The sequence below is a fragment of the Cyprinus carpio genome, chromosome A14 (genome assembly GCF_018340385.1).
Source record: "Cyprinus carpio isolate SPL01 chromosome A14, ASM1834038v1, whole genome shotgun sequence".
In the NCBI taxonomy this organism is placed as follows: domain Eukaryota; kingdom Metazoa; phylum Chordata; class Actinopteri; order Cypriniformes; family Cyprinidae; genus Cyprinus; species Cyprinus carpio.
In genome coordinates this window covers 29,779,459-29,793,424 of record NC_056585.1, presented here as the reverse complement: position 1 = coordinate 29,793,424, position 13,966 = coordinate 29,779,459, and the positions used below count along the sequence as shown (strand labels likewise).

At 42.8% G+C, this 13,966-nt stretch overlaps 1 protein-coding gene across 1 annotated transcript; it reads right to left on the bottom strand.

The window, feature by feature from the left end:
- Window positions 1–8,479: 8,479 nt before the first annotated feature.
- Window positions 8,480–11,364, bottom strand: LOC109048511 (tripartite motif-containing protein 16-like). The gene is made up of 4 exons (XM_042770572.1): window positions 10,777–11,364; window positions 10,298–10,348; window positions 9,264–9,330; window positions 8,480–9,036 (listed from the first exon to the last, which is right to left on the bottom strand). The coding sequence occupies exons 1-4, from the start codon at window positions 11,347–11,349 to the stop codon at window positions 8,480–8,482; spliced, it is 1,248 nt and encodes a 415-aa protein (XP_042626506.1). The 5' UTR covers window positions 11,350–11,364.
- Window positions 11,365–13,966: the final 2,602 nt, after the last annotated feature.

The following is a 13,966-nucleotide window of genomic DNA, read 5'->3' as shown; positions in this document are numbered from 1 at the left end:
TGGACAGGTTCCGCTCTATATAACTCTTCATGGACGCAGCTTTGGCTGAGAGAGAGATCCTGCCCTTGGGAGGAGTAGAACTGTGATGAGGGGCGATGGCACAGTCAATGGTTCGATGAGGGGGAAGCCTGAAAGCTTTGGCTTTGCTGACGCATCCGTAAATCCTGATATTCACGGCCGGCTTAACAGGTCACAGAGTTTGATGAATGGTTGACATGTGGTGAATAAATGGTCTTGACAGTAACTTGACCACTGAACGATCTCCTGAGTTGACCATGATATGCGTGGGTTATGTTTCTCAAGCCAGGGTAGTCGTAGGATGACGGGGTTCTGGGGTGATTCAATGGTGAACAATCTAATGGCCTCTGTGTGGAGAGCCCCAGTTTGAAGATGGATCTCTGGCGTTATGTATTTAATACTCCCTGAACCCATCTAGCGCTGCCAGTGTAAACTCTCGATGGCGCCGCAGACGGCTGCTTCAGTGCTTGGCTCTCCAGTGTTTGTACTGTTTTTGTTCGTTTTTCCTGTTTTTTGTGTTAACAAACACGATCAGTTTCACCAGGGAAGAACTGCTGAACATTAGGCAGAACACACCACAAGATCTTTTTACGGATTTCAATTATTCAGACGTTTTACTGAACGTTGTTGTCGGCGGAGCAGCGGCGCTGATCAAACGCTTCAGGACGCGCAAACGGGGGAAGCGAGCTGGGTGCGCTCGTTAGACTCAGGAAGCGCGGATTTCGAACGCCGTTGCCTAGCATCCATCTGGCAAATCTCCGCTCTCTACCCAACAAAACGGACGAAATCCTTCTGCTCTCTCGGACAAATAAGGATTTCTCACACTCTGCTGCTCTGTGTTTCACGGAAACCTGGCTCAATGACGCCATACCGGACAGTGCGCTCCATCTGCCGGGCTTTCAGCTGTTCAGAGCGGATCGCGACGCAGAATCAACGGGGAAATCGCGCGGCGGCGGGACATGCTTTTACATCAATGAACGGTGGTGTACAGATGTAACTTTGTTAAAGAAGATGTGCTGCTCAGATCTCGAAACACTCTTCATTAACTGGCAAGCCGTTCTATTCGCCAGCGGGAGTTTCACTCGTTCATTCTGGTGAGTGTTTATATCCCTCCGCAAGCGCACGTAAGTCTGGCTTTACGAAACTCGCTGACCAGATTACAGAGACAGAACAACAACACCCGGACTCTGTTTTAATCATTCTGGGGGACTTTAATAAAGCCAATCTCTCCCGTGAACTGCCAAAATACAGACAGCATGTTACATGTCCCACCAGAGACATTAATATATTGGATCGCTGTTACACCACAATAAAGGATGCATATCACTCTGTTCCACGAGCAGCTTTGGGACTGTCTGATCACTGTCTGGTTCATCTTATACCAACCTACAGGCAGAAACTTAAATCTGCTAAACCTGTAGTAAAGACTGTAAAGAGATGGACCAACGAAACAGAGCAGGATTTACAAGCCTGTTTTGACCTCACTGATTGGAGTGTTTTTGAAGCTGCTACCCACAATCTGGACGAACTCACAGAGACCGTAACATCATATATTAGTTTTTGTGAGGATATATGCATTCCTACCAGGACTTATTTAACATTCAACAATGATAAGCCAGGGTTTACAGCAAAACTCAGACATCTTCGTCAGGCCAAAGAGGATGCCTACAGAAATGGGGACAGAGTCTTGTACAATCAGGCCAGGAACACACTGAACAAAGAGATTAGAGCGGCTAAAAAGACCTACGCTAAAAAGTTAGAAGACCAGTTTACTTCCAACGACTCAACTTCAGTGTGGAGTGGACTGAGAGCCCATCACTAATTACAAGACACCATCCTCCTGCACTGAGGCTAATCAATGACTTGTTAACGACCTGAATGAGTTTTATTGTAGATTTGAAACCCCCAACACCCATTCCTGACCATCTCTCTACACAACCGTTAACACCTCCTGCAATCCCCCTCTCCACACCTCCTGCTCTTCAAATCTGTGAAGATGATGTGCGCCAGGTCTTCAGGAAGAACAAAAGAAGAAAAGCACCAGGCCCAGATGGGGTACACCAGCCTGTTTGAAAACCTGTGCTGACCAGCTGGCCCCCATCTTTTCACAGATCTTCAACAGATCTCTGGAGTTGTGTGAAGTGCCTTCCCTGCTTCAACGCTCCACCATCATCCCCATTCCAAAGAAACCCAAGATTACAGGACTTAACGACTACAGACCTTTTGCTCTAACATCTGTCGTCATGAAGTTGTTTGAAAAAACTGGTTCTGGCTTATCTGAAGGACATCACTGGACCCTTACTGGACCCCCTGCAGTTTGCTTACCGAGCAAACAGGTCTGTGGATGATGCAATCAACATGGGATTGCACTTCATCCTGCAAACATCTGGACAAAACAGGGACTTATGTGAGGATCCTGTTTGTGGACTTTAGTTCGGCTTTCAACACCATCATCCCAACATCCCTCCAGACCAAACTGACCCAGCTCTCTGTTCCTAGTTCTATCTGTCAGTGGATCACCAGCTTTCTGACAGATAGGCAACAGCTAGTGAGACTGGGGAAATTCATGTCCAACAGCTGCTCCACCAACACTGGTGCCCTTCAGGGATGTGTTCTCTCCCCCCTGCTCTTCTCGCTGTACACCAACGACTGCACCTCAAAAGACCCCTTTGTCAAGCTCCTGAAGTTTGCAGACGACACCACACTCATCGGTCTCATCCAGGACGGTGACGAGTCTGCTTACAGACAAGAGGTTGAGCAGCTGGCTGTCTGGTGCAGTCTTTTAACAACCTGGAGCTGAACACGCTCAAAACAGTGGAGATGATCGTGGACTTCAGAAGAAACCCCCCTGCACTCCCCCCACTCACCATCATGAACAGCACTGTGGCTGCAGTGGAGTCATTCAGATTCCTGGGAACCACCGTCTCTCAGGACCTGAAGTGGGACAATCACATTGACTCCATTGTTAAAAAGGCCCAACAAAGGTTGTACTTCCTTCGCCAGCTGAGGAAGTTTAACCTGCCACAGGAGCTGCTGAAACAGTTCTACTCAGCCGTCATTGAGTCTGTCCTGTGCACTTCAATAACTGTGTGGTTTGGTTCAGCTACAAAATCAGACATCAGAAGACTACAGAGAACGGTTCGGACTGCTGAAAGGATTATTGGTACTCCCCTGCCCACCCTTCAAGAACTGTATACATCCAGAGTGAGGAAAAGGGCTCAGAAAATCACTCTGGATCCCTCACACCCAAGTTACCCCATCTTTGAACTCTTACCATCTGGCCGGCGCTTCAGAGCCGCAAATACCAGGACAGTCAGGCACAAGAACAGTTTCTTCCCCCAGGCAATCTACCTCATGAACAGTTAAATGTTCCCCACTTATACAATAAAAATGTGCAATATCCTTATATTTATTTGTTACCCCTTCATCCTAGTACATCCCTGCATCTTACTCAATCCAATTCCATTATCATTTATAGCACAATTGTTTATACACTTATTTATCTGCAAAGGGTTTTTATTTTTTATTTTTTTGACTGTGTGTTGTTGTCTTTTGTGTACTGGAAGCTTATGTCACTAAAACAAATTCCTTGTATGCGCAAGCATACTTGGCAATAAAGCTCTTTCTGATTCTGATTCTGATTCTGATTCTGATTCTGATTCACTGCCACCCGGGATTCACATGAAAGGAGAGGAATGTCATGAGTTTCAGCAAAAGATATGTCAATAAAATTCCCCACAGCCCCAGAATCTATCATGGCTATGTTCTCAGATTTCCTCTCCTCAGTGATAATAGCCACTGGTACCCCAAAGGAATGAAGGCTAGCACTCACTGCAGTGGCATCCCGACGAGGAGGCCAAGTGGGACAAGAAGCCCACAGATGACCAGCCTGACTGCAGTATAGGCATAGATGTTATCGGATGCGTTTCTCACGCTCCTCAGTGGATAGTTGAGTAGCGCTGATTTGCATGGCTTCTGGTTCGATGCCTCCTTGTGCGACTGACTGGGTGGGTGACCTCCGATGAGTGTGTTGTGAGTGTATCAGGTTATCCAGACGAATAGCTAGGTCAATGAATTGTTCCACAGCTTTTCCTCCTCTCTCTGCAGGCTAGTTCAGACTGTAGATCATGGTCGAGTCCCTTACGGTAGAATACCCGAAGAGGTTCGTCATCCCAGCCCGTCTGAGCAGCGAGGGTTCGAGAAGCCAGTGTATATTCGGCAGGGGTGTTGTGACCCTGATGTAGCATGATTAACTCCTCTCCTGCCTCCTTTCCGCTGGCGGAATGCTCGAACACATCCCGGAATTGGCAAATGAAACAGTCGTAAGTGGGGAAAGACATGCAATTAAGGGTGCCCTCCGGTGGCCGTCGGAGAGAGCCACAGAGGCCTGGGACATAACAATGGTAGTGCATAATATTAATTTATGTGATGCCTGGTATGTTCACTGAAAAATCATTGCCTTTGTAGTCTCCATGAAATCAAAATGAATGTTTTGTGTTTTTAGTATTGGTACGTTAGCCTTAAGGTTATTTAAAAGCTAGTGTGATTCAAAACAGTCTCTCACTTCCATCAATAAAATTTCTTCTAATCAAATTTCCTATCCATTCAACCAAACAATTCAAATGAAATTCAGTGTTTCAAGGCAATTTACATTTACATTTACATTTACATTTAATCATTTAGCAGACGCTTTTATCCAAAGCGACTTACAAATGAGAACAGTAGAAACAATCAGATCAACGAGAAAACAACAACGGTATACAAGTGCTATGACAAGTCTCAGTTAGTCTAGTACAGAACACGTAGCCAGGGTTTTTTTTTTTTTTTTTTTTTTTTTGGCATATGATAGAAAAGAAAAAGAAAAAAAGGTAAGTACTAGTATTAGTTGGTTAAGTGCAGGCGAAAAAGATGAGTCTTTAGATGTTTTTTTGAAAATGAGTAAAGACTCAGCTGTTCGAATTGAGATCGGGAGGTCATTCCACCAGCTGGGAGCAGTCCAGGAAATAGTCCGTGAGAGTGATTTTGAACCTCTTTGGGATGGCAACACAAGGCGTCGTTCACTTGCAGAGCGCAAACTTCTGGAGGGTGCGTAAGATTGAACTAGTGAGTTTAGGTAAGTTGGCGCCGTGCCAGTGGTCGTTTTGTAGGCAAGCATCAGTACCTTGAATTTGATGCGAGCGGCTACTGGTAGCCAGTGTAACCTGATGAGGAGAGGAGTAACATGGGATGTTTTCGGCTCATTGAAGACACCCCTCGCTGCTGCATTCTGGATCAGTTGTAGAGGCTTGATAGTACATGCAGGAAGGCCCGCCAGGAGAGCATTGCAATAGTCCAGTTTGGAGAGAACAAGAGCTTGGACAAGAAGTTGGGTGGATTGCTCTGACAGGAAGGGTCTAATCTTCCTAATGTTGAATAAGGCAAATCTACAGGACCGGGTCGTTGTAGCAATATGGTCTGTGAAGCTTAACTGATGATCCATCACAACTCCTAGGTTTCTGGCTGTCCTGGAAGGAGTTATGGTTGACGAACCCAGCTGTATAGAGAAGTTGTGATGAAACGATGGGTTAGCTGGAACCACCAGCAGTTCAGTCTTAGTAAGGTTGAGCTGAAGGTGATGGTCATTCATCCAGCTAGAAATGTCACTCAGACAGGCTGAAATGCGAGCAACTACCGTCGGGTCATCTGGTTGGAATGAGAAGTAGAGTTGAGTGTCATCAGCGTAGCAGTGATAGGAAAAGCCATGCTTCTGAATGACAGATCCTAATGACGTCATGTAGATGGAGAAGAGAAGCGGTCCAAGTACTGAGCCTTGAGGAACCCCAGTAGCATGTTGTTGTGACTTAGAAACTTCACCCCTCCAAGACACCATGAAGGATCTATCAGACAGGTAGGAGTTAAGCCACTGGAGTGCGGTTCCAGAGATGCCCATCTTTCTGAGGGTGGATAGGAGGATCTGGTGATTAACAGTGTCAAAAGCAGCAGACAGGTCCAGCAAAATGAGTACTGAGGATTTTGAAGCTGCTCTTGCCAGTCGCAGGGCTTCAGTAACCGAGAGCAGGGCAGTCTCAGTTGAGTGGCCACTTTTGAAGCCAGATTGGTTGCTGTCCAGGAGGTTGTTCTGTACAAGAAACATAGAGAGCTGGTTGAACACAGCTCGTTCGAGTGTCTTTGCAATGAATGGAAGAAGGGATACCGGTCTGTAGTTTTCTAGAAGTGCTGGATTTAGAGATGGTTTCTTCAGCAGTGGGCTTACCCGAGCCTGCTTAAATGCTGAGGGAAATGTTCCAGAGTGAAGAGAGGAGTTGATAATGTGAGGACTTTAAAGGTTTAAAAATATACAATGCAATAGAGAATATTATTTTCATTATCTGTGGGTAAACTAACCCCTTACTGTCATGTTTAAGGTGATGCCGCCACATTCATTAGTGATGTATCAAAGGAAGTGTCACTGATGTTTGATTCCAATGACAATGTTGACATGCACACAAAAATATAACAAATCAATATGAATGTTTTGTTGTATTCATTTTATAAGTGAACATTTCTAAATGGCCAATTCGGGTATAGTTCTTGTGAGGAAAATGCTGAATTTCAATGCTTTCTTCAGGTAACACAGACACAAGCTTGTTATTTGAGAGAGAGTCAGATCTCAAATTCTTGTGGAAAGTGACATGTTCCTGATGGCTGGGAGGATGGTTGGTCATGAAGGTTAAAGTGGTCTTTACTGATCATAAAAGATCATCAACATGCTTTGAAATCTTGGACTGTCTGGCCACTACAGTACATTTCAGGAGTTTTTGGATCTGGAAGACTGTATTGCATCATGTGACACTGGATTGGGTTTGATCTAAAGGGGTCAATCTGTGCACTTATGAATTAGTGTAAGATTCCTAGTTTGCCAAACATTCATAATGTGCTAGATTGTAGAGTTCAGATTTTGTTCTACAAACAAACCCACCTGATTAGACTGTTCCTAAACAATCACTAATGTTAAATGGCTTAATATGTTTAATAATAATGTTATTATTGTGATTCACGTCATATAAATCAGCCAGTTCATCAATTTTCTAATATTTAGCATAAATGTTACTCAGGAAGAATTGTTTCTAAGACAGATCTACAAAGATCCTCACCTGTCCATGCTGTTCTGGCTCCATCATTTACTAGACAGAAGCAGAACTGTGGAAGAGCTTGAAATACATTTCTGTGACTCCATGTTATTGTTCATTATGGTTCTCTATTTTGATTTTACTTGTATTTTTACTCAAGTGTGGCTTTCAGGTGCTTCATCCAGCGCTGAGCTTTATACAATACAGACTGTTTCAAAGCAGCTTCACAGAAATAAACAGAAACTACGAGTGTTAATGTTGTAAGATTCACTCAGTTTCAGCTGTAAAGCAGCTCTACAGAAGACAATAGAGTCATTATTCAGATCAAAAACAATATCAGTTCTGGATGATTGTCGCAGTGTTTTATTGATTGCTTTATTACATTTACGTAGTGAAATTTACTTGAATTTCAGAGTAAAAATTATTTTCAGTGTATCTGCAAAATCTTTGTTTAATTTCTATTTTTGTTCTTTTTTATTTTCCTGTAATTAGTTTCTTTATTATTGACTGTTTACTTGTCTTCAGTAAGTTTGAGAAGTTAATGTTAATGCATAGAAAAAAGTAAAAGCATAGGGTTGTTGTTGTTTTTTTTGTGCCAAAATTGTGTTAACATCCTGAGGACTGCGTCAAAAACATAAGATGAATTCTCCATGGCAGGAATACTGGATCCAGTGTTTTTACCAGATCCTGTCAGAAGACATGTGTTTTGTCTGAGACTCAAAACTGTGTTAACTCAAAGTCTTCTGTCATCCTGAGGTTAACAGAGGAATCCAGGGAAGAGAAGAACGCAGGAGACAAGTGATGATCAAATGGGCAAGATTTATAAAATAATATTAGTTGTGTATGTTTCAATGCTCAGATTTCATCAACAAGTGTTATTATATCAAACCAAAAGTAACGGAAAATTTCTGCTTCACAACATGATCATGTGACGTTAAAAACCTGGAGACATTCTCTGATCTCTTACTCATGAAGAGAAATATACGTAAAACCACACAATCATAAAACAATATTACGATTATATGACATTCAGAGAAGCTGCTGTGTGTGTGTGTGTGTGTGTGTGTGTGTGTGTGTGTGTGTGTGTGTTTAGCAGGAAGTGTGCGTGTGTGTGTGTGTGTGTGTGTGTGTGTGTGTGTGTGTGTGTTTAGCAGGAAGTGTGCTGCTATACTGTCTATATGAGGATTTATTACACACATTTATTCTGACTGTTATTTCACTGACAGAAGTTCAGCTGCAGTATTAATGTCATGAAGAGAAAAGAAGAGACTCTATAACATCTCACTGTTACTGATTCATCATGCAGCTCAGGGCATTATGGGTAGAATCTCTCGTCAGTCTATTCTGATTCATCAACACAGTTTCACTGATGATCCAGAACCAAAAGCAAACCCAGGATAGAGCGGCTGAGTGAATGTGGTCTGGACTGTGTGGATGAGGCTCATTGTGTCAGAGACGCTGTAGAAGGACAGAGTTCCTGCACTGTGATCCACAAACACTCCTATTCTACTGATATAATCATCATACACTCCTATTCTACTGCTGATGGGCTTCACAGAGAGAACAGTCACTATGTTATTGTGTATGAATGAATATCTGGAGGGAGTGCAGATCAAACTCCAGGACTGATCATTATACCCAAACAAACACTCATTACGCCGTCCCTTCCTGCTGATGCTCTTATATGACACTGATATACACACACCACCAAACACACTTCCACTCCACTCCAGCTCCCAGTAACAGCGTCCACACACACTCTCGCTACACAACACCTGCCTTACATCAAATCTGTCTGGATGGTCAGGATACGACTGGGCTGTGTTAGTGAAAGTAATCACTCTGTTGTTCTTAGACAGTCTGAGGAGTTTATTCACTGTGTTCAGATCCGGAGTGAGCTGATGGGAATCTGATGGAGATAAAACACATCAGAATCAGGAATTATGAATCTGTTTGATCTTTTCATGTAGCTGCACTCTTCATGTTCAGTGTATCATCAATGTCTCAGTACAGATGAGCAGATATCTGTGTAAATCATCATTTACATCATCAGTTATAAAACTCTTCTTTCTCTTTCTACAGGAAGAACATGAACACACTCAGAGAGTTTTTCTGCTGGTTTTCTTACTGACTTACATTGTAGGAAGTCCATCCTGGTCCAGTGATCAATGTTGTTGAATGTGACTGTGGAAATCAACAGACATGAACTGTGTGATTCTCATGATCCTGTATCTGTTTCTAACACATTTCTAATATGATGTTCTCCATGATATGAGATGATGATGGACTGGTTTCTGAGAGCAGATGAATCTGCAGGACTTTACCTCTGTCTGAGATCTTCTTGAGCTGCTCTTTGCAGAAATCCTCCAGTTTGTCTCTCAGCTGATGGACAGATTCTCTCAGAACATCAAAAGAGAAGAGAGAACTGAAGAAATCATCATTTACGTCTGTAGATTCAGTAGGTGCTGAGAGAGACTGAGACTGGAAAGTCTACAGAGTTATAAATCAGAAGGAGAAATGAGGAAAAAGTTGAAATGTTAGTGAAGTTTTGAACAGTTGGTGGCGCTAGTGGTGTTTGACAGCTAAATATACAGTATCTTCCAGAAGAAAAAGCTCAGAGAAAAGATTTCTAAGAGATTTCCAGAGCTGAAAGCCATTCGTTAGCTGTATCTCTTTCAGAAGAAGATGATCAGATGAGAGTCTGACTGATGATTATATAATAAGACACTCATGAAATGTTTCTCTGTGAGTCTCTGTCACAGCAGGATCTGCTCAAGTCCACTATGATCCTGTTCTTCTAGATCTGTGTTACCTGCAGGAACTGGATGTGATCCTGTGTGTGTGAAAGCTGCTTCAGCTCAGCGTCTCTCCTCCTCAGATCATTGATCTCCTGCTCCAGTCGCTCCAGTCGTTCTTCAGCTCGACTCACTGCAGTCTTTTCCTGATCTCTGATCAGTCGTATCAGCTCAGAGCGGCTTCTCTCAATGTAGCGGATGAGCTCAGTAAAGATCCTCTCGCTGTCCTCCACTGCTGTCTGTGCAGAGCGCTGTTAGGACACACAGTGATTCAGCTTCAGTGAGTCTGAACTGAGACGGAGACAAACTTCTCTTCTTCTCCAGACTCACCTTATGAGACTCCACAGTCTCTCTCAGCTGCTGGAGATCTTTCTCTCTCTGCTGGATTCTCTGCTGGAACGTCTTCTGCATCTCCTTCAGCTGCTTCTGCAGGACAAACAGATGATAGTGAATCTCACAGAAAACTACTTGCACTAAATCATCATGTGAACAGATGAATCCAGTAAAAGATGAGCTGATAACTAACAGCTGTAGGTTCAAACTCCAGAAGTGATGATGAGTTACAATCATACATGAATTATCATGAAGATCAAGGCCTGTTTCACACTGTACTGTAAGTGTAAGTATTATAAAAGTGAAACTGACACAGACGTAGAGCTTCACACTGACAGTGTTTCTGCAGTTTGACTGATGCAAGTTTATATATTTTGTCAAAGAAGCGGTGAATAGTTCACTCCATTATTTTATGTTGCTTAATCAAGGTCTGTTTTATGAAAGATTGTTAATATGGTGTTGATATAAACACAAATGAACCGAGTGTCAGCAATATTTCATCAGTGTCTAGTGTTAAATACCTGTTTCTCTGTCCTCTGGTCTGCTGCTGATACAATGTCGTGGTTTTTATGTTCAATAACCGTACACAGCACACATATACATTTCTGATCAGTGCGACAGAAAATCTCAAGGAGCTTCTCATGTTTCTGGCAGATCATCTCCTGCAGTCGTCCAGTGGCTTCAGTCAAATTGTGTCTCTTTCCTTTAAACCAACTCTCATGTTGTTCGAGGTGATTCTGACAGTAAGAGTTCAGACACACCAAACAGGACTTGACAGCTCTGTATTTTCTTCCACTACAGACGTCACACTGCACATCTCCAGCTCCAGCGTCACAGTCAGCAGAGAGTCTGTTCTTCTTCAGTTTCTCCACCACTTCAGCCAGCATGGTGTTTGTAGATAAAGCAGGTCTTGGCCTGAAGGTCTGTCTGCACTGAGGACAGCTGTAGACTCTCTTCTGATCCTCCTGATCCCAGCAGTCTGTAATACAGATCTTACAGTAACTGTGTCCACAGGAAGTTGTCACTGGATCCTTCAGGAGATCCAGACACACTGAACACAAGAACTCATCCTGAGAAAATCTGGCTTCTGCCATTTTACTGCATGAATACAGAGACACAAACACACAACAGCTCAACTACACTTCAGTTTCTCTTTCCCTGAAATCACGTGATTCCTGGTTCTGTGTTTGAGTGACGTGTGTAAAGCAGCTTCCTTATTCTTGCTCCTGTATAGCCTCTCTCTCTCTCTCTCTCTCTCTCACACACACACACACACACACACACACACACAGTAAAATCATAGTAAATGAAATACGCAATCAACGGTTTAACATGCTTGAGAATCTTTCTGTGATTTTGTTCTTGCTTTTTTTCTACAAAATTTCTAGTGGATGTTTTTGGACTTTCCATTGAAAAATCATGAAAACCAATTAAAATTAAAATTAATATTAATAATGCATCAATATGAAGGTGAAGGATGTCAGTGTCTGTAATTATCCAAGTGTGTTTGTTTCTTTTAGAATCATTCACCTTGTAACTGTGTTCAGTTTTAATACTGTAAAATAACTAAATACAAAAACATTAAAACTAAAACTAAAATCAACATAAAATCAGGTGCTGGAGAATCTTTGTGTGATTTTGCTCTTTTCTCTGTCAGTGGAGGCTGATACAGTGTGTCTGCTGTTACTATGGTTACCGTGGTAAAGTGTCAGTGTGATGTGAGACTGTGGCTCCCTCTGCTGCTCACACTGTCAATCACATCCATGAGTGATTAATCACATTCACTGAATAAAGATCACATGAGAATGATTTCAGTCTGTAACTAAACCAATAAAAATCCTCACGACATCCAACACTTACAGAATGAGTTCTGAACAACACTTCATAACTTAAACTAAACTTCATACCCTTCAAGAACCTCCCATTAATAACAGACCATTTTCAGAGAATTATGTCAGTTAACAAAACATCATCTAGCAATGTTTTTAATATTTTGATATTTTAAAGAATATAACATGTACAACACTGAACGTTTTGTGCATTTATGACACTATATTTTGTGTTTTGTCACCTTCAGTGTCCTTGAAGAGGAGTTTCACAAACTGAAGCAGCTGTCTGGTGCTTGGCTTTGCTATAAAGCTGTTGCTTGATAAGCTTCATTGCATTTTGTTAGTAATTGTAATCGCACGTTTATATCCTTCTGCTACTTAAAGTGTAATGACAAAGTGTTACTTAATAAAAGCAGCATGTTGTCAGTATTTCACAATGCATTAATTGTGTTTTCATGTTTTTCATTAGAATCTTGTTAATCAGAATATGTCAATGTAAAAATAGTTTATTTTCTTTAAAAACAAGGTGGGTGTGGCCAAAGAAAAGTGACTGGTGCCACCTGAGTCTGAGGGCTACACAGCAAAGTCTTTAAAAACAGCATCTAACAATGGCAAGATCACACTCTACATTGTACCGCTAGAAGACACTTTACCACCGCCCTCACATGCAGCTGAATTTGAGAAGATGCCCAAATCAGTTTGTAAAAAATGTGGAGTTATGATGCCACTTCAAGTTTTGGCTTTGCACATTGAAAATTGTGCATTAGAGAGAGAATGCATCTGTAAATTTTGTGTTTATAGTTATTGAATTGCTGATAATTGACTATTCTTAAGGTACATTTTCCCATTTTATATATATATGTTTTTTTTCAGAGGGTTCACCAGCCCAGGGAACCAGTGGTGGCTGGAAGCCAAGTACACATTGGAAAGGAGTGAGACCAGTGGCAGGCTTTCGGAAAGAGTTCTGGGCATACTCCGCCCACAGAAAATAACGACTCCAGTCGGCCTGGTTGTTGTGACAGTAGGTGGGGAGGAAGCGGGAAAGTTCCTGGTTGAGTCGCTCTACCTGGCCATTGGATTCGGGGTGATATCCTGAGGTAAGGCTGACATTGATATTGAGCTGTTGGCAGATTGTTCTCCATACCCGGGAAGTGAATTGTGGATCCCGGTCCGAGACGATGTCCTCAGGAAGACCATAGAACCTGAACTCATTCTGTAGCAGGGCTTCAGCCATCTCAAAGGCTGTAGGCAGCTTGGGGAGAGGAACTAGATGGCAATCCTTTGAGAAGCGGTCAATAATGGTGAGTATAGTTGTGAATTTCTTGGAGCTGGGTAAATCAGTCACAAAGTCGATAGCAATATAAGACCATGGTCGTTGGGGAATGGCCAGGGGCTGGAGCAGACCGGCTGGTCGCTGATGTGAGGACTGTGAGGATGTTCCAAGTGACACAGCCTTGTACGAATTGTGTAACGTCGGCCTGAAGTGAGGACCACCAGAAGCGATTGGCCACAAGTTCAATGGAGGCATAGATGCCAGGATGACCAGCGCTGGGAGATTCGTGTATCCACTGTATTACTCGTGGACGGAGTTTGGTAGGGACATAGGCACAGTTGGGTGGACACTTGGCAGGAACAGGGTCGTTTACCTGCACTTCTGAGATCTCTGTCATGATGTCCCATTGGATAGGTGCTAGGATAACTGTGGAGGGGAGAATGGGTTCAACAGACTTGGACTTGGGAAGGTGATCGAACTGTCGTGACAGGGAGTCTGCTTTGCTGTTCTTCGCTCCAGGTCGATAGGTTACTTTGAAATCAAATCGAGAGAAGAATAGAGACCATCTTGCCTCTCTGGGATTGAAACGCTTGGCGGAACAGATTTGCG

Bases quoted from the DNA above. Each gene is read 5' to 3' on its own strand.
- LOC109048511 (XM_042770572.1), bottom strand. From the start codon at position 11,349: ATGGCAGAAGCCAGATTTTCTCAGGATGAGTTCTTGTGTTCAGTGTGT. The intron at 9,331-10,297 runs GAGAAAGATCTC...TCACACAGTTCA, and splicing joins AGCAGAGAATCCAGCAGAGA to TGTCTGTTGATTTCCACAGT. The intron at 9,037-9,263 runs GTAAGTCAGTAA...TATCTCCATCAG, and splicing joins CAGGATGGACTTCCTACAAT to ATTCCCATCAGCTCACTCCG.